Source organism: Dipteris shenzhenensis, chromosome 14 (assembly GCF_047967505.1).
Source record: "Dipteris shenzhenensis isolate YYH24624 ecotype China chromosome 14, Dip_SZ_1.0, whole genome shotgun sequence".
In the NCBI taxonomy this organism is placed as follows: domain Eukaryota; kingdom Viridiplantae; phylum Streptophyta; class Polypodiopsida; order Gleicheniales; family Dipteridaceae; genus Dipteris; species Dipteris shenzhenensis.
Window position 1 is genome coordinate 41,468,482 of NC_141609.1, and position 26,338 is coordinate 41,494,819.

The following is a 26,338-nucleotide window of genomic DNA, read 5'->3' on the forward strand; positions in this document are numbered from 1 at the left end:
TTCCTTGTGCAATTCCAAGCTCAAGCCAATGGCCTCTTCCAAAATCATGGATCCAGGATGGTTTCTTTGCCCACCACCTTCCTACCCACGAAATGTTTCACAGCTGCGAGCCGGCCCCCTATCCCTGGCCGCACGTGGCTAGGTACATGGGCCTCCTCGGTAGAAACTCACGATGTTGTTGTAATGCTTGTTGTGTATGTGGCTTTGGAACTCCATCTTTGGCCCAACAAAAATTTCCTTCTTACTTCCTCTTAACTCGAAGCTCCAAACTGGGGAAGCCTTCAAGCATTAAGGAATTCCTTGTGCAATTCCAAGCTCAAGCCAATGGCCTGTTCCAAAATCATGGATCCAGGATGGTTTCTCTGCCCACCACCTTCCTACCCACGAAATGTTTCAGCCGACCGCTCTCCCTTTCACTTGAATCTGATAATTCCTCCACCACTCTGCCAACCCAAACGTCCGAGTTTGTCTGTCTCTGTTACAGCAATGCAACAGAATATCCAACTGGAAGAAAAGGGTGCGCAAACATTCTCCATCCTATGTCACGATGCACTGGATTTTTGCTTGAGAATGTTCGTGATGTTTGTTTTTGCATTTTGATATAATGCAGTGGTAACGTTACTAGACTACGGGGCTGGAAATGTTTGCAGTATACGAAATGCCATTCACCTTTTAGGCTACCGCATACAGGATGTAAGTCGACCTTTGTTGAAACACGTAATTTTATCTGACTTCTCATTTGAAAGGTTGGAGTCTACGGCAACGTCTCATCTTCTGGTCTCAAAGCATCCAACTTGTTTTTGTTGAGGTTTGTTCTCAGCCAATGCTAGTTGACTATCCTATATTGTTCAGCAAGCTTCGACGTTGCAGCTTGTGTCGGCTGAGAGTCATACATATTCAGGCTCCGATTGTCATCGTAGTTCCTCTATGTGTGATAGTTAAGGTGACTATATTTCACTTCATCCTATCTTGGGTTCGTCCTGATACATGTGTATGTGTCTAAAGAATATTTGATGCATATCATCAAAACTGAAATTCACAGCATCTCTGATGGCTGAACGCCATCCGTAACATACCCTCGTAATTGATACTATGACAGCATGTAGCTTTTGTAGTCCATATATCTTGTTATCCCATACTACCAAGATATACTAGCTAGGTAGATCTATTTAAACATCATTATCAGAATGTCTTTTAACAATTTACCTTAGAGTGCGTGACTTAAGAAGTCACACCAATCGGCAAATTTGCTAAAAGCAACTTAGATACTATAATCTTTCAATTGATCACCACACCGAACTTCTTAGAAGACTTCAAAACAAGTTGTTCCAATAGTTTGGTCAGCTTCAGCCTAGTATTCCCAATAGTGTGACAACAATATCTAGCCCTGAGTAAACTGATCAGCTTTACAAAACATCCAAATCAATCTCATGACTCTATATTGCTTTATGGTTTCAAGGGCACATAGTTTCATTGAAAAGCATAACGTTCATCGCATGAAAAGTTAACGACCAGATATATGTGCATTTTCCTTTCCATGTCCTCTAAGTAATACTCTTTCCCCCTAGGCACATGACTCATCCAATAGTCCTAGACTTGACTATGCACGTTGGCCTATCAAACCATCGGAGAACTTTGACCACACTCAAATTTATACCCTTGACTATACTTAAATACGACAAATCACACCTTGACATTTATATACATTCTCTCTAAGGGCTTAGGTCATATTACATTTCAATTGAAACGTAAATTCCGTCCCATCAACGTCCTTCAATGATAAAGTCTGGGAACTCTCTCCATATCTAGCAAACGGTAGCCTTTGATAAAGTAAGCCCATGCCATGCAACCATCACCGTAGGTATCTTCTGGTTTCGTTTCTCCTCGCCTAGCATTCTTATCGGTTTATGCTCAGCATTCTCGCCTATCTCCTGTAACATTACAACCATCAATCCATGAGTCCGTAGGTTGCAAAGATCTTTTCAACAATGAAACATGAAATACTAGATGCACCTTGCTATTGTGTGGTAATTCCAATCTATAGGCTACTTTTGCCTATTCTTTTTAGAATTAACCACAATCCACAATATCGCAGTGATACTTCATGCATTCTCCTGTACTCTAGTCAAGGACTTTTGAGTGTGAAGGAATCATGAGAAAACTTTATCTCATTAATCAAATTCTCTAAAAGTTATATTTTCATCTATGTAATTTCTAACCTTATCCATGGATTGATGGGTGTTTGCTTTAGCTAGCGCTAGCATCTTTCGCATCTAGATTACATAATCCGTATCACTAGGCACTTCTTGAGGAATCCCAACAATAGTTGGATCAGTTGGTTTGAACCCATAATTTAACTCAAAAGGACATATCTTTGTGGATGAATTCTTTCAATTATTGTAGGCCAGCTTGAGTAATGGCAACCATCGGTTCCAATTTAATGAAACACATGCTCTTAACATATCCTCAAGAGTTTTGTCAACTCTCTTTGTTTGACCGTCTGTCTCAGGATGATCTCCACTACTTATTCCAAGATTAGTCCTAAGTGGATCAGATACCACAGTCCAGAAAAGACCAGTAAATCTCATATATTTATCCAATACCGTGGATCTTGGCAATCCATAGAGACGAAATACATTACTCATAAACAACTCCGCTACTTGTGGTGTACTAACTGACTCTCTCGTTGGAATGAAATGAGAATTGAGCCATCTTGGTAGGATGGTCAACCTGTGAGAGGTGCAATGGAAATGAACAGAAATGGAGAGAGAGAGAGAGCAAACCTCACACACACCACACTGAGAGGGAGAGAAACAAACAAGAGAGAACTGCAAGTGATCTCAGGCAAAAGCCCATCTACTGCTGGGGAAAACCTCTTCGCAACAAGCTGCTCAAGGGCTGACAACAGTGCTCAAGAGGCAGCACACTAAGATGACAAATGAGGGCTGAGGGGGGGCCTATAAATAGCCCCCAGGACCTCCCTAGTTGGCTGGTAGGCTAGGGCCGACCCTTGCTGGTAGGTGGGCCGACTGCAGCACCTAGGGGTTGGGCACACAGCTCTACAAATGGGCTCCTCCCCCCCTCAATGCATAGTCTGGATTGGCCGACCTACTAGGCCACCTGGCCGACCCCACGCCCTGTATAAGAGGGCTGCCTGACTGCCCGCAAAAAGCCCACTTAGGGGGCCGACCCCCTGCCCTATAGGCCGACTGCAACTAGACAGTATGGGGCTGCCTACATAGCCATAAGGGAGGTGACCTCCTGCCCCAACAAAGCCAACACAGCGCCTAGGTGGCCGACCTACAGGTTGGCCACCTTTGCCTACACATAGACTGATGGGGGTGCTGGACTGCTGCATATATGCTGCCCCACAGGTGGCCACACATGCCTCCATGTGAGCTCAGAGGAACCTCTCCACCCTACTCTACCCTCACGGGGGGTGGGCACACCCACAACACAGGCCCTCATTCGAGCTACCCTAGCCTCACATTGGGCGGGCACCCACAACACTGGCCCTCTCTCTCTAGAGTGACATAAGGAGATGTTGACCTCCAACACCCCTTCTCAGCTCCTGGATGGAACATAGATGCCAGGGAGCTGGGTGTGCCGATGGAACAAGTGGAGGAATCCATCGTGTGATACTCCATCGTTGAAGACTGCCATTGGTACTGTTGAAGAAGCCCCCGCTTGGCACGAACCGCCCCAACATGATCACTGGAAACCTGGTACTGTTGCTCCCAGGCCACAGGTGCTAGATACACTCCTCTGGTCCGGTACTGGTACAATCAGTCATCTGGTACAACAATCCAACTGCTGGTACTAGTACATCACTCCAACGAAAGGTACTGGTACATCACTCCAACAGAATGAGAGGGGGGAAGAGTGGAGGAAGGGAGCAAGAGAGTGAGAGTGAAAGACACACTAGTGTGGGTGTGAAGTGATGAGTGAGCCACACCACAAACTCACTTATGTTTTATTAGGATTAGGTTTACCCTATGACTGTCTTAAGACAGTCATAGGTGTCCTATCTTTAATTCTTTAACTAAGGGTTGGCAATGTGCCTTTACCCCAACAACCTCCCACCTAAAGGCCAATGTGCCTAAAGGGGAGAAAAGAATAAAAATTACAGCAATATACAGTTACTGTATACAAGACCATAAAGTAAGAATGGTCTCATCCTAATCCCATGATGTGGCGGCAATGTGCAAACCGCTCTGTAGGCAAGCTCTTAGTGAGCAAATCTGCAGGATTATCATCAGTATGTACTTTCACAAGCTCAAGACGCTTGTCTTCCAGTACCTCCCTGATGAAATGATATTTCACTTCTATGTGCTTGGTCTTCTGATGAAAGACCGGATTCTTTGCCAACATGATAGCACTCTGACTATCACAATGCAAAACTGGCATATCTCCTGTAATGCCCAAATCTCCCACCAGCCGAGTAAGCCATATTGCTTCCTTGCAAGCCTCAGTGGCTGCAACATATTCAGCTTCTGTGGTTGACAGTGCAACGCATTTCTGCAACCGAGACACCCATGATATAGCACCTCCTGCAAATGTGAAAATATAACCGGTAGTAGACTTCCGGTTATCTGCATTCCCTGCATAGTCTGAATCTGTAAAACCATGCACCAATGCATCCTGCCTACCATAGCATATGCACAAGTCTTTGGTACCTTTGAGATACCTCAAGACACCTTTCACTGCTTCCCAATGCCGCTTGCCTGGATTTGCCATATACCTGCTGATGACTCCCACCGCAAAAGCAATATCCGGACGAGTGGCAACCATGGCATACATCAAAGATCCAACTGCAGATGCATACGGAACCTTGGCCATTTCAGCCTTATCATCATCTGATCTGGGGCTGTCCTTACTGCTGAGTTTTAAATGTGGAGGCAACGGGGTACTAATGGACTTCCCCCCCTCCATTTTAAACCTCTGCAGTACTTTGTCAATATACTCTTTCTGTGACAGAAACAAAAGTCCCTTGGACCTGTCACGAGTAATACGCATGCCAAGAATATGATTTGCATCACCCAAGTCTTTCATGTCAAAAGACTTATGCAGTTGTTTCTTCAAAGCACTAATCTCATGCTGAGATTTACTGGCAATAAGCATGTCATCCACATATAGAATGAGTAGCATCAAACTGCCATCCTTTGCCCGTTTGGTGTACAAGCAATGATCGGTCTCACACCGATGATACCCTTGGGACTGCATGAAGGCATCAAACTTCTTGTACCATTCTCTTGGCGCCTGCTTGAGTCCATACAAGCTCCTTTTGAGCTTACACACAAGCTGCTCTTTCCCTTTAATAGCATATCCCTCTGGCTGACTCATATAGATCTCATCATGGAGATCTCCGTGAAGAAAAGCTGTCTTCACATCCATCTGACATAAATCCATGTCATCATGAGCAACAAGAGCCAACACTGCTCTCAAAGTAGTCATCTTGACTACAGGTGAAAAAATCTCATCAAAGTCAATGCCCTTCTCCTGCTTAAATCCCTTGGCAACCAATCTGGCCTTATACCGAGGTAAAGCATTTGAATCCACTTTGACTTTGTAAACCCACTTGCATGGCAAAACCTTTCTGCCTGCAGGTAACTGCACCAAGTCCCATGTATCATTCTGAAGTAGGGAGTCCATTTCTGACTGCATGGCTTTCTCCCACTTCTTTTTCTCTGTTCTTCCCATCGCTTCCTTGAAGCTGGAAGGCTCACCACAATCTGTCAGCATGATAAAATCAGCCACATTATTGGCTCCTGGAACAAACTTGGCAGGAGGCCGTTGTGCACGGGTGCTCCTCCTAACAAAATGTTCCGGATTAGGCTGCTGTCCAGCCTGTTCTTGATGCATGACGGGTGGCTGTACGACCATATCTGGCTGTACTACAGCCCCATCTGTTGGCACATCCAGTGGTGCATCATTGGCAAAATTATCTGGCTGATTTTCAGCCTGTATACCCTCTTGAACAGGGTGATCTGCAGCAGGCTGCTGCTGCATATAAATGGGCATTCTTTGCTGTCCAACATCATCATAAATAACCCTCCTGTATTCCACAGGTTGCACGGGTTCCTTGTGTACACTATCTTCTTTAAAGATGACATCATTGCTGCGTATAATCTTCCGTTTAACGGGATCCCATAACCTGTACCCCATTTCACCTTCGTCACCATATCCCATAAAGATGCATCTGATAGACTTTGGATCCAGTTTGGTGCGGAGATCTTTGCGTACATGAGCAAAGCACTCGCAGCCAAATACCCGTAAGTGCTTATATGAGGGTGGCTTGCCAGACCACACCTCCTCTGGCACTTTCAACTCCAAAGCCTTATTTGGTGACCTGTTAATAATGTGAACTGCTGTTTGCACGGCTTCTGCCCAAAAGCCATGGGGTAATGCAGCATAAGACAACATACATCGAACCTTCTCCTGAATAGTTCGATTCATCCGCTCACTTGAACCATTTTGAGATGCATTATGAGGGGCTGTGAGTTCCTGTTTGATGCCCTTAGCTTGGCAAAACTGCACAAAAGCATGTGACACATACTCACCCCCATTATCGGATCTGAGGCATTTCAGCCTACGACTTGTCCGATTTTCAACCTGAGCGACAAACCTCTTGAAAGCATCTAGGGCATCTCCCTTATGCTTCAAGAAATAGACCCACACCTTACGTGTGGCATCATCAATGAAAGTAATAAAATATTTGGCACCCCCTAGTGATAACTGTGGCATCTCACACAAATCAGTGTGCACTAGATCAAGTGGTGCTCTATTCTGGGGAGATCTCCTCTTATGAGGAGTCACAGAATGCTTGCCAAAAATACAATGATCACAAGTAGGCAAATCTGAAAAAGAGAGAGGCGGCAGATAACCCAAACGTGACAGTTCTTGCATTCCTTTAACAGACATGTGTCCCAACCGGCTATGCCACAATGAAACCTTTGGCAGCTCGGTTATGGCAACAACATGATTACCCACACTGGAAACATAAAGAGGGTACAAGGTATCACTCTTAAAACCCTCAGCCACTACAGTCTGGCCATCAGTAATCACCCATTTGGAATCCCCAAATGTGGTGTGGTAACCACTGTCATCTAATAAGCCAGTGCTAATCAGATTTTTCTTGATTTGCGGCACATGGCGAACACCATCAAGCATAAATGACTGTCCATCAGGAAATACTATCTGTATACTGCCAATCCCTGCAATCTGACATGCATAGTTGTTCCCAAGATGAACAACTCCATGAGTACCTGTGTAGGAAGTAAACCACTCCCTATGAGGTGTAACATGAAAAGAAGCACCTGAATCCAAGAGCCAGGTGTGCATGTCATGGCCATCAATAACCAAAGCATGTGCTATTACAGCAGAAGAGCATAAAACATCATGTATGTCACTGTCACTGTCCTCTGCTGCAACATTCACTGCATCCAAGTCATCTGCCTTGGCCTTGCCTTTGCCTTTGCTTGCATTTCCTGCATCCTTTGTTTCAGCCTTCTTGGCTTTCTGATCCCGTATGAACTTGAAGCACTTCGACTTCACATGTCCCTTCTTGCCACAATAAAAGCATTCAATGTCCTTTTTGCCACGGGACTGACTACGGGATTTGGACTTACTAGCAGATCTCCCCTTCTGCTGAGTCCTGCCTCTGTCCTGTACCTGCAAAGCATTTGAAGACTTGCTGCCCGCATTATTCTTCCTGCTCATCTCCTCCATAAGAAGAGAGCTCTCTACATCAGCATAAATAAGAGTGGCATTTGAGTTTGACAGGGTGGTCTTGAAAGTGTCCCAACTCTCAGGAAGAGTACACAACAAGAAAGTAGCCTTGAACTCCTCATCAAGGTTCAACCCCTGTGCAATCAGCTGTGTAAAGATAGCATTGAACTCACTCAAGTGTGAGGTCATAGCTGTACCTTCCTTCATGCGAAGATCAACCAGCTTCTTCAGCCAATAAACCTTACTGGCTGAGCTCTTTTGGGCATATAATTCTTCTAGTCTTTGCCATAGACCATAAGAGGTCTTTTCAGCCTGTACATTGAACACAAGAGTGTCTGAAATAGTGAGCATGATAGCTGCCCTCGCGGACAAATCAAGCTCTTCCCAGTCATCAGCTGCCATATATCAGATGGCTTGACACCCTTTACCCTTATGGGCTTAGCAATCTTCTTTAACAGAAGGACATTCAAGCACTGTTCTGCCCATAATGCATAGTTATGTGCTTCTTCCAGTTTCTTTATGTTCAGAATTGAAGAATCACCTCCTCCTGATGCCATATCAGATGAGGAAAGTACCTGACTCCCTGGAAGTAAAAGGACTGAATAAAAGTTCTGATTTCTCAGAAAAGCCTGCTCTATTCAAGAGCCAGAAGCACTCTCAATGGTGCTGTTTTTACTGTCAGTAAAATCTGCAGCAAAACAGTAAATGTCCCTGCAAATACTGTACCTTCTGACAAACTGTTCTGAGCTCAAAGAGGCATAAAAACAGTAATTTCAGACTGCTGCTGCTGCTCAGCAAGAGCTTAACAGTGCATAATTATCTGACAAAACCACCAACACTGCTGTAAACACTGCTGTACTGAGTGTACTGATCACTTCTCCCACCTCAGATGAGGTATGTCACTGACTCAAATTGCAGAAACCACTTGACAAACACCCCAAAAAAAACAGTAAATGACCCTTCAGCCTGTCACAAAACCTGCAACAGTAAATGGGATAAATCCCAAGCAATCACCCTTATACCAAGGGGAGAAAATGCATTTGAAGATCTCTGTCGGTAACCCAAGTGCTATCAAACAAAGTCTGGGCAAAAGCCCCTTGATCTGACACCTGAATCAAGTGGAGAACACCTCAACACTGAGGTAGCATGCAATATGAAATCTCTCTGACACTTGTACCTGACAATGTGTAATGCATAGGCTGCCCCTGTGTACTCAGTAACAACACAAATCACAACGTACAGACACCAAGAAGAAAATCTTTTGAGCACTGTCAACGATGGGCAGTTAGGGACCGAGTAAACTCGATGCGCCCTGACCAAGCGTGGCTCAACTGAGATTTTCAAAGTGCGTACAAAGAATGTGACCTGCAACAAATGTCACCAAATGCACTGCGGAAATAAAGCAAATGTGTGCTCCCTGGCTACACACCCTGGCTACACACTGCCTCAAGGCATATACTGCAACCACATCCAGGCAAAAGCCCTTTGATAAGATCACCCAAAACTGAGAATTGCACTCAGTAAATGCATAGAAGCTTCTGCAAGCATCTGACCTTCCTGAATGACAAGTAACTGCACAAACACCACCACTGTGGCACAAGTCACCTCAAGCGTGAGTGACACGAGAGTACCTGATGTACCTCAACAAATGCACAGTATACTGCTAGAATGCTTCAGGATTACCCCTCTTCCAATCAGAAAATGTGCTGTACTTTCCAGTACCTGCAAAGTACCTGCTGTACTTTTGTCCCTGCAGAGTACCTATGTACTATCGGTGCACACTTCCCCCAAAAAAAAAAACGAGATTTTTGCAGCAAAGAAAAGCTGTACTTTTGTACCCAGCTGATGTCGGCGCCAGCCGTACTGTACCTGCCGTACAGTACACAACAATGCCAAAGCTCCCGTACAAAGTTGTACGGCAGTCCGTACGGCTGTACGGACTGTCTGTACAGCTGATGTAAGAACTGCTGTAAAACACAGCAGCTATGCTGCTGTACTGCAACAGGCTGGCGACGCCCACGCCCTCTTCAAAGACCTGCAAAAATGTGCAGCTGCCGTACGAAATGCGTCGAAATGCGCCCGCGACCACGACCACGCCTTGCAGCTGCCGTACGAAATCGCCCGCGACCACGCCTTCTCTGATGCCCTCGAAAAACCGCGCCGCCTGGGATGCACGCACCCGCGACCACGCTATCGAGCCCGTCCGTACGGCCGTACGGACGACGTACGGCCGTACGGATCTGTCCGTACGTCCGTACGGTATGGATGAAGAGAGAGGGAAGAGAAGGCTTGATAGCTCTGATACCAGTTGAGAGGGGGGAAGAGTGGAGGAAGGGAGCAAGAGAGTGAGAGTGAAAGACACACTAGTGTGGGTGTGAAGTGATGAGTGAGCCACACCACAAACTCACTTATGTTTTATTAGGATTAGGTTTACCCTATGACTGTCTTAAGACAGTCATAGGTGTCCTATCTTTAATTCTTTAACTAAGGGTTGGCAATGTGCCTTTACCCCAACACAGAAGGTACTGGAACAATAATCCAACTGATATTGCCCTCGGTGCAAGGTCTGCTTCCCTGCGTGGGCACCTATATCTCGGAGCTCTATGAAGGGGGGAGTGAAGGAGGAAGAGGAGCAAGAGAGTGAGAGTGAGAGAGAGACACTCAAGTGCGGGTGTGAAGAATGATGAGCCACACCACAAACTCACTTGTGTTTTATTAGGATTAGGTTTACCCTATGACTGTCTTAAGACAGTCATAGGTGTCCTATCTTTTAATGAAGGGTTGGCAATGTGCCTTTACCCCAACAACCTCCCACCTAAAGGCCAATGTGCCTAAAGGGGAGAAAAGAATAAAAATTACAGCAATATACAGTTACTGTATACAAGACCATAAAGTAAGAATGGTCTCATCCTAATCCCATGATGTGGCGGCAATGTGCAAACCGCTCTGTAGGCAAGCTCTTAGTGAGCAAATCTGCAGCATTATCATCAGTATGCACTTTCACAAGCTCAAGTCGCTTGTCTTCCAGTACCTCCCTGATGAAATGATATTTCACTTCTATGTGCTTGGTCTTCTGATGAAAGACCGGATTCTTTGCCAACATGATAGCACTCTGATACCAGTTGAAGGGGGGAGTGAAGGAGGAAGAGGAGCAAGAGAGTGAGAGTGTGACACTCAAGTGCGGGTGTGAAGAATGATGAGCCACACCACAAACTCACTTGTGTTTTATTATTATTAGGTTTACCCTATGACTGTCTTAAGACAGTCATAGGTGTCCTATCTTTTAATGAAGGGTTGGCAATGTGCCTTTACCCCAACAACCTCCCACCTAAAGGCCAATGTGCCTAAAGGGGAGAAAAGAATAAAAATTACAGCAATATACAGTTACTGTATACAAGACCATAAAGTAAGAATGGTCTCATCCTAATCCCATGATGTGGCGGCAATGTGCAAACCGCTCTGTAGGCAAGCTCTTAGTGAGCAAATCTACAGGATTATCATCAGTATGCACTTTCACAAGCTCAAGTCGCTTGTCTTCCAGTACCTCCCTGATGAAATGATATTTCACTTCTATGTGCTTGGTCTTCTGATGAAAGACCGGATTCTTTGCCAACATGATAGCACTCTGACTATCACAATGCAAAACTGGCATATCTCCTGTAATGCCCAAATCTCCCACCAGCCGAGTAAGCCATATTGCTTCCTTGCAGGCCTCAGTGGCTGCAACATATTCAGCTTCTGTGGTTGACAGTGCAACGCATTTCTGCAATCGAGACACCCATGATATAGCACCTCCTGCAAATGTGAAAATATAACCGGTAGTAGACTTCCGGTTATCTGCATTCCCTGCATAGTCTGAATCTGTGAAACCATGCACCAATGCATCCTGCCTACCATAGCATATGCACAAGTCTTTGGTACCTTTGAGATACCTCAAGACACCTTTCACTGCTTCCCAGTGCCGCTTGCCTGGATTTGCCATGTACCTGCTGATGACTCCCACCGCAAAAGCAATATCCGGACGAGTGGCAACCATGGCATACATCAAGGATCCAACTGCAGATGCATACGGAACCTTGGCCATTTCAGCCTTATCATCATCTGATCTGGGGCTGTCCTTGCTGCTGAGTTTTAAATGTGGAGGCAACGGGGTACTAATAGACTTCCCCCCCTCCATTTTAAACCTCTGCAGTACTTTGTCAATATACTCTTTCTGTGACAGAAACAAAAGTCCCTTGGACCTGTCACGAGTAATACGCATGCCAAGAATATGATTTGCATCACCCAAGTCTTTCATGTCAAAAGACTTATGCAGTTGTTTCTTCAAAGCACTAATCTCATGCTGAGATTTACTGGCAATAAGCATGTCATCCACATATAGAATGAGTAGCATCAAACTGCCATCCTTTGCCCGTTTGGTGTACAAGCAATGATTGGTCTCACACCGATGATACCCTTGGGACTGCATGAAGGCATCAAACTTCTTGTACCATTCCCTTGGCGCCTGCTTGAGTCCATACAAGCTCCTCTTGAGCTTACACACAAGCTGCTCTTTCCCTTTAACAGCATATCCCTCTGGCTGACTCATATAGATCTCATCATGAAGATCTCCGTGAAGAAAGGCTGTCTTCACATCCATCTGACATAAATCCATGTCGTCATGAGCAACAAGAGCTAACACTGCTCTCAATGTAGTCATCTTGACTACAGGGCAAAAGATCTCATCAAAGTCAATGCCCTTCTCCTGCTTAAATCCCTTGGCAACCAATCTGGCCTTATACCTAGGTAAAGCATTTGAATCCACTTTGACTTTGTAAACCCACTTGCATGGCAAAACCTTTCTGCCTGCAGGTAACTGCACCAAATCCCATGTATCATTCTGAAGTAGGGAGTCCATTTCTGACTGCATGGCTTTCTCCCACTTCTTTTTCTCTGCTCTTCCCATAGCTTCCTTGAAGCTGGAAGGCTCACCACAATCTGTCAGCATGATAAAATCAGCCACATTATTGGCTCCTGGAACAAACCTGGCAGGAGGCCGTTGTGCACGGGTGCTCCTCCTAACAAAATGTTCCGGATTAGGCTGCTGTCCAGCCTGTTCTTCATGCATGACGGGTGGCTGTACCACCATATCTGGCTGATCTACAGCCCCATCTGTTGGCATATCCAGTGGTACATCATTGGCAAAATTATCTGGCTGATTTTCAGCCTGTATACCCTCTTGAACAGGGTTATCTGCAGCAGGCTGCTGCTGCATATAAATGGGCATTCTTTGCTGTCCAACATCATCATAAATAACCCTCCTGTATTCCACAGGTTGCACGGGTTCCTTGTGTACACTATCTTCTTTAAAGATGACATCATTGCTGCGTATAATCTTCCTTTTAACGGGATCCCATAACCTGTACCCCATTTCACCTTCGTCACCATAACCCATAAAGATGCATCTGATAGACTTTGGATCCAGTTTGGTGCGTAGGTCTTTGCGTACATGAGCAAAGCACTCGCAGCCAAATACACGTAAGTGCTTATATGAGGGTGGCTTGCCAGACCACACCTCCTCTGGCACTTTCAACTCCAAAGCCTTATTTGGTGACCTGTTAATAATGTGAACTGCTGTTTGCACGGCTTCTGCCCAAAAGCCATGGGGTAATGCAGCATAAGACAACATACATCGAACCTTTTCCTGAATAGTTCGATTCATCCGCTCACTTGCACCATTTTGAGATGCATTATGAGGGGCTGTGAGTTCCTGTTTGATGCCCTTAGCTTGGCAAAACTGCACAAAAGCATGTGACACATACTCACCCCCATTATCGGATCTGAGGCATTTCAGCCTGCGACCTGTCCGATTCTCAACCTGAGCGACAAACTTCTTGAAAGCATCTAAGGCATCTCCCTTATGCTTCAAGAAATAGACCCACACCTTACGTGTGGCATCATCAATGAAAGTAATAAAATATTTTGCACCCCCTAGTGATAACTGTGGCATCTCACACTATGGCAACAACATGATTACCCACACTGGAAACATAAAGAGGGTACAAGGTATCACTCTTAAAACCCTCAGCCACTACAGTCTGGCCATCAGTAATCACCCATTTGGAATCCCCAAATGTGGTGTGGTAACCACTGTCATCCAATAAGCCAGTGCTAATCAGATTTTTCTTGATTTGCGGCACATGGCGAACACCATCAAGCATAAATGACCGTCCATCAGGATATACTATCTGTATACTGCCAATCCCTGCAATCTGACATGCATAGTTGTTCCCAAGATGAACAACTCCATGAGTACCTGTGTAGGAAGTAAACCACTCCCTATGAGGAGTAACATGAAAAGAGGCACCTGAATCCAAGAGCCAGGTGTGCATGTCATGGCCATCAATAACCAAAGCATGTGCTATTACAGCAGAAGAGCATAAAACATCATGTATGTCACTGTCACTGTCCTCTGCTGCAACATTCACTGCATCCAAGTCATCTGCCTTGGCCTTTGCTTGCATTTCCTGCATCCTTTGTTTCAGCCTTCTTGGCTTTCTGATCCCGTATGAACTTGAAGCACTTAGACTTCACATGTCCCTTCTTGCCACAATAAAAGCATTCAATGTCCTTTTTGCCACGGGACTGACTGCGGGATTTGGACTTACTAGCAGATCTCCCCTTCTGCTGAGTCCTGCCTCTGTCCTGTACCTGCAAAGCATTTGAAGACTTGCTGTCCGCATTATTCTTCCTGCTCATCTCCTCCATAAGGAGAGAGCTCTCTACATCAGCATAAATAAGAGTGGCATTCGAGTTTGACAGGGTGGTCTTGAAAGTGTCCCAACTCTCGGGGAGGGTACACAGCAAGAAAGTAGCCTTGAACTCCTCATCAAGGTTCAACCCCTGTGCAATCAGCTGTGTAAAAATGGCATTGAACTCACTCAAGTGTGAGGTCATAGCTGTACCTTCCTTCATGCGAAGATCGACCAGCTTCTTCAGCCAATAAACCTTACTGGCTGAGCTCTTTTGGGCATACAATTCTTCTAGTCTTTGCCATAGACCATAAGAGGTCTTTTCAGCCTGTACATTGAACACAAGAGTGTCTGAAATAGTGAGCATGATAGCTGCCCTCGCAGACAAATCAAGCTCTTCCCAGTCATCAGCTGCCATGTCAGATGGCTTGACACCCTTCACCCTTATGGGCTTAGCAATCTTCTTTAACAGAAGTACATTCAAGCACTGTTCTGCCCATAATGCATAGTTGTGTGCTCCTTCCAGTTTCTTTATGTTCAGAATTGAAGAATCACTTCCCCCTGATGCCATATCAGATGAGGAAAGTACCTGACACCCTGGAAGTAAAAAGACTGAATAAAAATTCTGATTTCTCAGAAAAACCTGCTCTATTCAAGAGCCAGAAGCACTCTCAATGGTGCTGTTTTTACTGTCAGTAAAATCTGCAGCAAAACAGTAAATGACCCTGCAAATATTGTACCTTCTGACACACTGTAGTGAGCTCAAAGAGGCATATAAATGACCCTGCAAATACTGTACCTTCTGACACACTGTACTGAGCTCAAAGAGGCATAAAAACAGTAATTTCAGACTGCTGCAGCTGCTCAACAGGTGCTTAACAGTGCACAATCATCTGACAAAACCACCAACACTGCTGTAAACACTGCTGTACTGACTGTACTGATCACTTCTCCCACCTCAGATGAGGTATTGCACTGAGTTAAATTGCAGAAACCACTTGACAAACACCCAAAAAACAGTAAATGACCCTTCAGCCTGTCACAAAACCTGCAACAGTAAATGGGATAAATCCCAAGCAATCACCCTTATACCAAGGGGAGAAAATGCATCTGAAGATCTCTGTCGGTAACCCAAGTGCTATCAAACAAAGTCTGGGCAAAAGCCCCTTGATCTGACACCTGAATCAAGTGGAGAACACCTCAACACTGAGGTAGCATGCAATTATGAAAATCTCTCTGACACTTTTACCTGACAATGTGCAATGCATAGACTGCCCCTGTGTACTCAGTAACAACACAAATCACAAAGTACAAACACCAAGAAGAAAATCTTTCGAGCACTGTCAACGATGGGCAATTAGGGACCGAGTAAACTCGATGCGCCTTGACCAAGCGTGGCTCAACTGAGATTTTCAAAGTGCATACAAAGAATGTGACCTGCAACAAATGTCACCAAATGCACTGCGGAAACAAAGCAAATGTGTGCTCCCCTGGCTACACACTGCCTCAAGGCATATACTGCAAACACATCCAGGCAAAAGCCCTTTGAAATGGTCACCCAAAACTGAGAATTGCACTCAGTAAATGCATAGAAGCTTCTGTAAAACAAGCATCTGACCTTCCTGAAAGACAAGTAACTGCGCAAACACCACCACTGTGGCACAAGTCACCTCAAGCGTGAGTGACACGAGAGTACCTGCTGTACTTCAACAAATGCACAGTATACAGCTGAAATGCTTCAGGAATGCATCAGAGATGCTTCATGTATTGCGCGTACATGCACAAAACAGAGTGCTTCAGCACTATTCCTCTTCCAAAAAAAAATTGTGTGCCTGCTGTATTTTTCTGTACCTGCAGAGTTTCGGTTTACTTTATGTACCTGCAGTAGGCACGCTTCCCCAAAAAAAAAATGTCGAGTCCTTGCCTGGCTCCCTACGCACACACATGCACGTCAAGGGAGATCCAGCTGCGCAATGCCTTGAGAGGAGCTTAGCAGCTAGTAGCAGCTGCTAAGCAGCTGCTGGCTGCTTGCTAGATGCGGCGCCTCGAGCTGCAGCTAGCAGCTGCTGTGCAAGGAGGCTCGCATCGCCGCGCGTGACCACGCCCCAGCACACGCCCGCGACCACGCCCCAGCCCACGCCCGCGACCACGCTCTAGCCCGCGCCCGCGCTGTCGCCCTGATCTGCTGCGTCGCCTGCGCACTGATCTGCCGCCCTGCAGGCGAAAATGCGCCGCCCTGCAGTCCGTCCGTACGACTGTACGGACGACGTACGGTCGTACGGCGCTGTCCGTACGTCCGTACGGAAGGGGTAGACTAGGGAGTTCAGGGAATGGGTAGACTAGGGAGTGGAGGGGAATGGCTAGGTAGGCTCTGATACCAGTTGAAGGGGGGAGTGAAGGAGGAAGAGGAGCAAGAGAGTGAGAGTGAGAGAGAGACACTCAAGTGCGGGTGTGAAGAATGATGAGCCACACCACAAACTCACTTGTGTTTTATTAGGATTAGGTTTACCCTATGACTGTCTTAAGACAGTCATAGGTGTCCTATCTTTTAATGAAGGGTTGGCAATGTGCCTTTACCCCAACACTCTACATCCCCCTCTGAAGCCCCCTCTTAAGTCCAAACTGGTACACTGTCACCAGATCGATGAGCTTCGGTGCTCCAATGACAATTGGCATATAAGAGATCACAAGGATCAATCAACTGTGTCTGGATTCCCGCATTGGCAATCTTTTGGCCCATTCGGATCTGCAGTAGCTCATCAGACAATAGCTGCAGCAGCACACTAGGAGACCCCCTCTGGATCTGCTAGGTCATAACGTCCAACCAAAAGACATACTGGTAGCGTACTGCCACCTGAGTCAGCGGGAACAACTCCTCGTGGCTCGAGGTCTTGCCTGAAAGCTCGCCTCGTTGAAAGACTCCCTTCCTACTACACCTGACTGGCAGGTACCGCTGCCACAAACAAGCAAGTAGTCCTCCAGATGGAACTAGTATGCCTGTTGGCAGCACATCATGCCACGTGGTACTAGAAGGCTGGAGTATAAGTCGCAGTGGTAGTAACACTGTCCAGCTGGTACTGGTCCCCTCACCGTTCCTTTGGGGATACTACCGCCAATAATGACCTATCTGGCCACATCGGTTACATGTACATGTCGCCTTGAGTGCTTCCCATTCCTCAGCTATTAGCTGCTTCTGTCCTTTACGCTCAGCTGCCAAAGCCTCAGGCTGACTCTCATAGGTACAATCTACAGATCTCTCCTCCTGGTCAAGCAACGTTCCTCCCAGGTCAACACATTCATCCTTCCACTTGTTATCAAGGACAAATAGAAGGCTCCATACTGCGACGATAACTGGGACAATAGAGTTATGGCCATGTCCTCGGACGATATCTGCTTCCCTGCCTGGAGGATCTCCTGCAGAAGTTCTGGTAACTTGTTGATGTGCTCCCGCATCGATGAAGACTTCTTGGGATCCAACAATCTCATCTGGACTCCTAGGGAAATCCTCTTCATAGGAGAGGTTCGATTATACAGGGACGCCAAGTGCTCCCAGATACTCTTGGCCACTGTCATTTGCTTCATGTGATTAATCATCTGAGGGGTACAGTTAAGGAAAATAAACGACCTTACCCTTGCATTGACACGATCCCAGAGCTGAGACATGGACGCGGTCTCCTTCTGCAGCAAGCGTCCAAGGTTGGACGCAAGGGGATCGAGTTTGGCAACTCCCACCAAAATGGAGTCCACTAGATCATACGACTGTAACACAGACTCCTTCATGACGCGCCAGACCCCGTAATTGAGTCCATCCAACTGACGGTCTATTGGGAACGTGGGCAAAAATGGAATTTTTGTCTTGTTCTGTGCCATCTTGGACAAAGTCGCCATGTCGGAGTGAAGAGGGAATGAAACTGAAAGGAGAGGTGGGATGGGATAGAAGGTAGATAAGAGGAGTGAGAGAAGAAAGGAGAGAAGGTTGGAGAAGATGATGAAGAGGCTCTATGCCTATGTACTTCACACCTTTGCTGTCCCGACCATCAAGAACTCCTCCTTTCAAATCTGAAAACACCCTTCATAGTCATGCCTTCGATGACACCCGTACGGTCCACACCTCTGCACAATCCTCATAAACACCTCTGACCAACACCCCTAAACCGTCTATCTGTGTGCTGGCTCAACACTTCCTCCACACAAAGGGAACGCCACATTGCCATACTCATTAAAAAACACTACTGCACAACTGCTTTCGGACGAAATTTGGAGTCAGGGTGTCAGGACATAAAAAAAATCCTGGAATCAGGACTCCAAATTTGGAGCGAGGAACTTAGGACCTAAACAAAATCCTAATGACAGACAAGACTTAGGTTGGGGAACGGCATAAACATTCCTTAGAAGTTCCATAGGTGTTCAATGCATTCCGTAGCCGCTCCAGAAGTCTGACGTTCCATAGGCGTTTCTGAATGGAATGCCGTTCCAGCATTCCACAGCTAGGGAACGGGGTTCCCTGGCAACTATGCCTCACACACACCACATTGAGAGGGGGAGAAATAAACAAGAGAGAACTGCAAGTGATCTCAGGCAAAAGCCCCTCTACTGCTGGGGAAAACCTCTGACAACAAGCTGCTCAAGGGCTGACAACAGTGCGCAAGAGGCAGCAGATTGAGATGACAAATGAGGGCTGAGGGAGGGCCTATAAATAGCCCCCAGCCCCTCCATAGTTGGCTGGTAGGCTAGGGCCGACCCCTGCTTGTAGGTGGGCCGACTGCAGCACCTAGGGGCTGGGCACACAGCCCTACAAATGGGCTCCTCCCCCCCTCAATACATAGCCTGGATGGGCCGACCTACCAGGCCACTGGACTGACCCCACACCCTGCATAAGAGGGCTGCCTGACTGCCCCACAAACAGGCCGCCTAGGGGGCCGACCCCCTGCCATACAGGCTGACTGCAACTAGACCCTTTGGGGCTGCCTACACAGCCACAAGGGAGTTGACCTCCTGCCCCAACCAAGCCAACGCAGCACCTAGGTGGCTGACCAACAGGCTGGCCCACCTCTGCCGACACATAGGCTCCTGGGGGTGCTGGACTGCTGCATATATGCTGCCCCACAGGTGGCCACATAGGCACACCACATAGGCACATCCATGTGAGCTCGGAGGAACATCTCTACCCTACTCTATTCTCACGGGGGGGGGGCACACCCACAACACAGGTCCTCACTCAACCTACCCTAGCCTCATAGTGGGCGGGCACACCCACAACATTGGCCCTCTCCCTCTAGAGTGACATCAGGAGATGTTGACCTCCAACACAACCACCACAATAATGGAATCATATCCTCCTTGAAATCGATGGAGATGCTCTCCCATGTACCTAATGGTATTTCCAAAGGCTGTAAAAAAACCTAAGAAGGAAGTCTGTATGCTGCCCACATGGCAGCCTATGTGCTGCTCATGTGGGGAGCCTGTTCATCCTTCCCCTTGGCCCCTATTCCTCAAGAGGCGTCGCTCCCCCATGCCCTCTTCATTAGGGGCCTTACAAAGGGGGAGTTGAACCTTATTCTTTGACACCCCCTCTCACAAGTCATTGTGCGCTGCAGCCGACTCTCAAAGACTTCATCCTCTCCCTAGGAGGAGAATGAGGCACACATTAAAAGCGTCTTCTATGTCTAGTCCAAACACCTGTAAATAAAACTCCAACATTTACTCTCTCATGGCGTGGTCCATGTAATTTGGAGACTGCTCCGCATCATCCACACTCCATCTGAGTTGTATCCATAATGTCATCTTCAAAGTGTAGCAAACCATCCAACAAACTCTTTGTGAAAATCTATGTCCATAAATTGTAATTGTCTCCGGATCAATGCTCCCTGTGAATAATCCTCAAGTTTGGATCTCGAGTCTTCCAGGGTCACATCTGTACTCTCTTTGTGCTCTCCCATCTTCGACACAAAGTCTTTGACAGAGTCTACTCTATAAATCTCTAGTGTTGTGCAATTGAACTCCTTGATAACCGACGTTGCGAGCTTTGTGTCCTCTAAGAAGTCCACGCCATCAACTCTCTCAACCATCATGTAGAAGGCGTTGCTAGCCTCTGCTATGAAACTATCTCATTTGGTTGTCCAGCTGATCACTTCTTGTTGAGAAGTCTAGGCCAATCAAACATTCCAAAACATCTTGCACTCGTGAAAGAAGATTGAGAATACATACCCTGGATGAATATCCTATTGCAAAAAGTACTACGCAGCTCCCGACTGCCATCCTCTTGTGATTCTGGAGTTGTGCAATAATCCTAGTCATTTTGCTCGAGATCTGCACTTAGTTGTATACATGTATCTTCTCGCTTAGTGTTGACGGAGTAGTAAATCATGTATCAGCATGACAAATGTAGCTAGAGCATTGGTAAGCCCAAACAACATTACCAAAAATTCATAATGGACTAGACGTACTTTGAGATTGATCTTAAATGTGGCTACCATCATATCTACAAAACTGATAAGATCAATCTCACTAAAGATGATGGCTTCATATAATGCTGCGAACAAATCATCAATTCTAGCCATCGGATTCTTGTGGTTAATGGTGATATTATTTGATCTTAAAATTGATACACAACCAAAAAGTATCATCTTTCTTTCTCTTTGATTTCATTGGTGAATGAAAAACTAAGAAACTGGGTTGTCTTGGTCCCAACGTGAGATATTTTTCCCTCATCTCAGCTTCTGTGAAATTTAGCCTATATAGATATTACCCTAGAAACAAATCTTATGTTTAATCAAATAAAAAAAGAACTTGTCTTTTCGGGGGGTGTATAGCCCTCACAAGCAGGCGGGAGATTTAGTATTAAATGAAATAATATTAAATGAAATAATACAAATGTATTGCATCCAGCTGGTATTACTATTGTTCCCCCCCCGGAGGTAAGTCCATAGGGTGATTCATCTCTAAAAAAATTTATAAAACTCACTGAGAAGTTGATTGGCTAACAAGGCCATCCCCCCATCTGGGGTAGACGAGGAATTTGTTGGTGTATTCTCGCATGATTTAACTAACACACAACAAAGGAATAAAAGCTCACCCAAAGTCAATCTAGCTTCTCGCATTGTTCTAGATATGAAGTTTCAATTGTGTGATCCTTTTGCCCCACACTTTTGTTGGAGTCCCATTTGTGATCCTAATCATATAGGGATGATCGGATGGACAAGCTTTTAACTTGAGTCTTTTGATCACCTTGGAATTGTAGGACTTTTTGCATTGCTTTGTCTCAGGCAATGGATGTCACTTTGGGGATGAAGTTGTATAGACGGTATCAGGTGAGGACCAGGCCCTAGTGCTTGACATTCGAGGCATTAGTTTTTAAGGAGCTAAGCTGGCTCAAAGGGGTGCTAACTTAGTCATTGAGAGCTGCGCAAGGGACTGAAGTGCTACTTTGTGTATGTTAATAGCGGCTGACCCACACCAATAGATCGAGACAAGGAGATCATCTTAAAGAAGTACAAGCACTTGTTGGATATATGGAGTTTTAGGTGTCAGTCTAGGAGTTTACGAGTGTTTTGGTCATTTTAGGGTTTATGTCCCAAACCCTAATTTTCTAGAGTTAGGGTTAGGGTTTAGTAACCCTAACCTATATAAGTCATTGTCTTATTATGCAATACGTGGATTTCATTTGTGTGCTCTCTTGCTTTCCCCCTTGAAACCATATTTCTAACATGGTATCAAAGCAGGTTCGAGACCTGCGTCCAACCTACCTCAGCCTCTCCTTCACTTCCCCTCTTCTCCTGTCACCCTCTTCACCCTTCGAGAGCACTTTTGTTGTGAAAACTTGGTCTTTTATTGCAAGGGGATCTTTGTCTTAGGTCGTTTTTCAGTACAACAGCTTGTTTTTGACCCAGGAAGTGCTCATGGTGGCTTCTCTCAAATAGGCCATCTGTTCCTAGGGCCTTGGGGTGCAACTCCAAGGCATTTCTCAGCAAAGGCGGCCTGTTTTGAACCTACCTTTTTGACCTATACTTCTCCCTGCTGCAGTCCTAGACGCCTACTTTGGTGCACTCTTGGGGCTTTCTCTTGGAAAGGCGACTGCTCTTTTTGCTGTTTCAATTTGCTGCAATACCTCCTTCTACAAGTCGACTCATCCCAAAGGTCATGATCTGGGGAGTGATGAGTCTATATGAGTCCGTTAGAGGGCGAGTCCGCGCTCCCGGGGGGCTATCAGATTGGGTTGAGAGCACCATAGGGGTGAAGCAGGGTTGCCCCCTCTTATCGACTCTCTTCGGGCTATACATTGATGAGATCACATCCTTTGTTGATCGCCTAGGAGGAGAGGGCTCCCTATTGGCTGATCTGATGGTACAGATACTACTATACGCAGATGACATAGTCCTCATTTCGTCCTCAGTCGAGGGATTGCGAAAACACTTGAAGGCTTTGGAGATGTTCTGTAGAGAGAGGGACTTGACAGTCAATCTTGGGAAAACCAAGGTTATGACATCCCAAGCAGTGCTTCATCAACATCGACGTCGACATAGTTTCACTTACCGAGGGGAGCCAGTGGAGATAGTGCAGTCCTACACATACCTAGGGGCAGTATTCACACGGGACCAGGCTTCACGATGACCTATGCTGCCAGAGTACGACTCACACATGGGAAGGGTGCCCTGGCCCGATTAGAGAGACAGTGCTTCCCGGTGCATTTTCAAGATCCACCGACGAAGGGTTGGCTCTTTGACACTCTCGTGAGATTGACTGCCATGTATGCAGCACCTTTTGGGGGAGTGACCTTTTAGCTACTGAGTGGAAGGGATTTGAGAGGCTACAGGTGATCATGGAATCTAGGATGATTCGGAGTAAGCCTTCAGTTCCCCATCAGATCATACAGGTAGAGTTCGCCATGAAACCTCTCCAGATGGATGCCCTCTTCCAAACCGTGACCTTTCTCCATAGAGTTTGGGCCCTACCTAAGTGGAGATTACCGAGATTGGCACTAGAGTCATCCTGACGACTGGCAGAGAGAGGCTTTGATACATCATGGTATGCGCGTGTGTCCACATGGTTTGATAGCCACGATATCCAGATGGATAGGGTCCCCCCCTTTCAGCACAGCATGGATGCACCACTGGAGCTCCTTCCACATGATGAGATTAACCATATCATACGGTTAGACCTTCTCTAGCTCCACACATCTCGGGCTTGGGGGGGGGATCAGGAGTTCCCTACCAAGATCTTGTTCTACCATGACCACTTTCTGAGGATATCGGAGGAGGGCTTCATCATCAGGCCCTAGTACCTCAAGGATAGGAGAGTCTCACACGCCTTGCGGATTGCTATCGGACAGATTTGAGTCTCGTCCCACCAGTTGCGGATTGAGGTCGGGAGAGCGGCTGGCATACCTAGAGAGCAACGGGTCTGTAGACTATGCACGATGGGGGAGGTCGACAGAGGAGCATATTCTATGTGTCTGTCCAGCCTATTATGAGATTCGAGGATGATACCATTGTCTCTTTCAAGAGGGGCTCGACTTGGGACCACTCACACGACTGATATATTCCCATGACCAGGTTTGCATTGGGCTCTACATGATTGAGATGTGGAGACATAGGGATTTCCTTGTGCAGCAGGCGAGAGATCAGCTATAGTTGATGCCTCAAGACACCGAGCTAGACCGAGCACAGACACACGTCACTGATTTTTATGCATCCAAGCTAGCGCCAGATGAGATTGAGGGGGAGGAGCTCGAGGACTATGGATCAACAATGAGATCCGTCACTAGGATACGGCTGGACGAGAGACGCGGAGACCACACACGACACGTGGGACGACTAGAGCACACATGATTGAGGTCCGACCTATCTCAGCCCTCCTTAGAGGGGACCACCAGAGACGAGGCATTACTCTCGATGTATCCCACCAAATACAGAGATCCAGGAGAGCGCGCCCCCCACCACCGCGAGAGACAACCCGATAGACACAAATATGTGAGCTCTTTGCATCACATCAGAGAGCCATCAGGGAGCTGGGTTATATGGAGCCTGCACATGTACTTGGAGCTCTGGCTCTAAGCAGTACTTGATTGCTACTATTTTGTACTAGCTTTTTGCATTCTTAGCACTTATTTCTCAGCAAGGGCCTTAGTGTGTCCTTTGCTTTCAGCCCACAGTGGCTTGTATGGGTTACATATATTTTGTACTTTGTCTCATAGACCCGCGAGGTCTCCTGAAGACGTTAATACACCTTTCTTTCTTTCTTTCTTTCTCTCTCTCTCTCTCTCTCTTTTTACATTGTATCGAGACGGGTCCCATGGGGCATTTTTTGGCCCCCCGAGGACGTTAATAAATTCTATTTCTACTTCTACTTCTCTCTCTCTCTCTCCCCTCCCTCAAAATTTCATAAGATGCAAATGAAAATTAACCAATTTGTGAGACAAAAAGATAGCCAAATTTCAACGTTGCAGCCAAATTTCAACGTTGCAAGTCCGACTACTGACCTATGTTGTGTCAAGCATGTGTATGATGTGTTCCTTATACTACTTGCAACCCCTCCACAACCTACAATTGTCCTTGTTTGGAGAAACTCTTGTGTTATTGTGCTATAACGATGTCACTGCAGCGATGACTTTCTCACTTCCTCTTTGCAGCTAGCTGATCTAAGCTACGCACCCCTTTCACATTGTCAAGGCCATTGGAAGAGTGGACACTCGATGAATCCTTGGGTGCAAGGTAAAACTTCTGAGGACATGAGCTTGTTAGTCCTCCAAATGACTTGATGTTGCTGCCTCGAAACCATAGCTTGTGTCATTAGTTTTGATGGCGCTGCTCGAATGGGTGCATCTGTTGCCTCCAAGGCTAGCTGCTCAACAAGGAGGCATTTTTCCTGGCATTGTCTCTCCCTAACACATTCGTTGCAAATGTGTCTTTCATCGTCAGTTGGATATTGTATCATTGGTTTCCATGGCCTTCAACCTCCTCCTCGTACCTTGTTTGGGTATATTAACTTTACTATCTCGGAGCCTCACTATCCAACAAGAATCCATATAGACTTAGCAAGGCCATGGATTGGACCGCTTGCTTGAGAAGCTTAGTCAAGTTGGGCTCATTTGACTGAGCAACTCGCCGTTTGCAAAACCGATCCTCTTCGTTAAAAAAGACGGCTTAATGCGCTTGTGCGTCCATTAGTGGGCTTTGAACAAGGCCATAGTTAGTGCTTGAATGGTGCAATAGCTTTCTCGAAAATCGAGTTGGAGAGCGGTTACCACAAGGTTTGGATTGCAAATGCTGATATCTCAAGGATTCTACATCAAGAAGGCACATTTCAGGCTCATTGCCATTCCATTCGGCCTGACTTACAGACCATTGACCTTCAACTACATGATATTGCGATTTTTTAAAGCATTGATTGGTACGTGCGCCTTTGTGTTTTTAGATGACATTCTGGGTTTTCTAGGATTATGGAGTAGCATAAGAAGAACCTTCACCAAGTGAAGCCAACCATTTGAACCCGAATGCCAAGAAATTATATTTCTTCATTGAGGAGGTTCATTACTTGGGGTACGTTGTAAATGACTCAGGCATTTGGTCAAAGAGATCGTGGAGTGAAAAGTTTTGATGAACGCGTAGGAATTGTAGATAGTTATGGGCATCTGCCAACTTCAAACACATCTAGGATCTTTCAAAGATCTTCGTGCCCTTGACAAACTTGCTAAAAGGCATCAAGACGAAGAAGTAGAAGATCACGATGACTCCGGCAACTCTCACTGCCTTCCTTGACTTGAGGGAGGTAATGACTATCCTAGCTCAGTGGGACCAGCCATTTCAAGTAATCACCAATGTCAGTAATTATGCGATTGGTGGGATGGTGCAACAAAATGGCTATCCCATTGCGTTTGAGAG

At 46.2% G+C, this 26,338-nt stretch overlaps 1 protein-coding gene across 2 annotated transcripts in view; it reads left to right on the forward strand.

Annotated features, from left to right (window-relative positions):
- The first annotated feature begins 208 nt into the window (after nucleotides 1–208).
- The window catches only part of AT-HF (HIS HF), a 111,777-nt gene continuing 85,647 nt past the window's right edge, over nucleotides 209–26,338 (forward strand). For both annotated transcript variants that reach the window (XM_087384484.1, XM_087384485.1), the window contains exons 1-2: nucleotides 209–517; nucleotides 611–693. In XM_087384484.1, coding sequence (XP_087240610.1) covers nucleotides 325–517; nucleotides 611–693 — 276 coding nt within the window. In that variant the 5' untranslated portion in view covers nucleotides 209–324. The remainder of the gene's footprint in view (nucleotides 518–610; nucleotides 694–26,338) is intronic.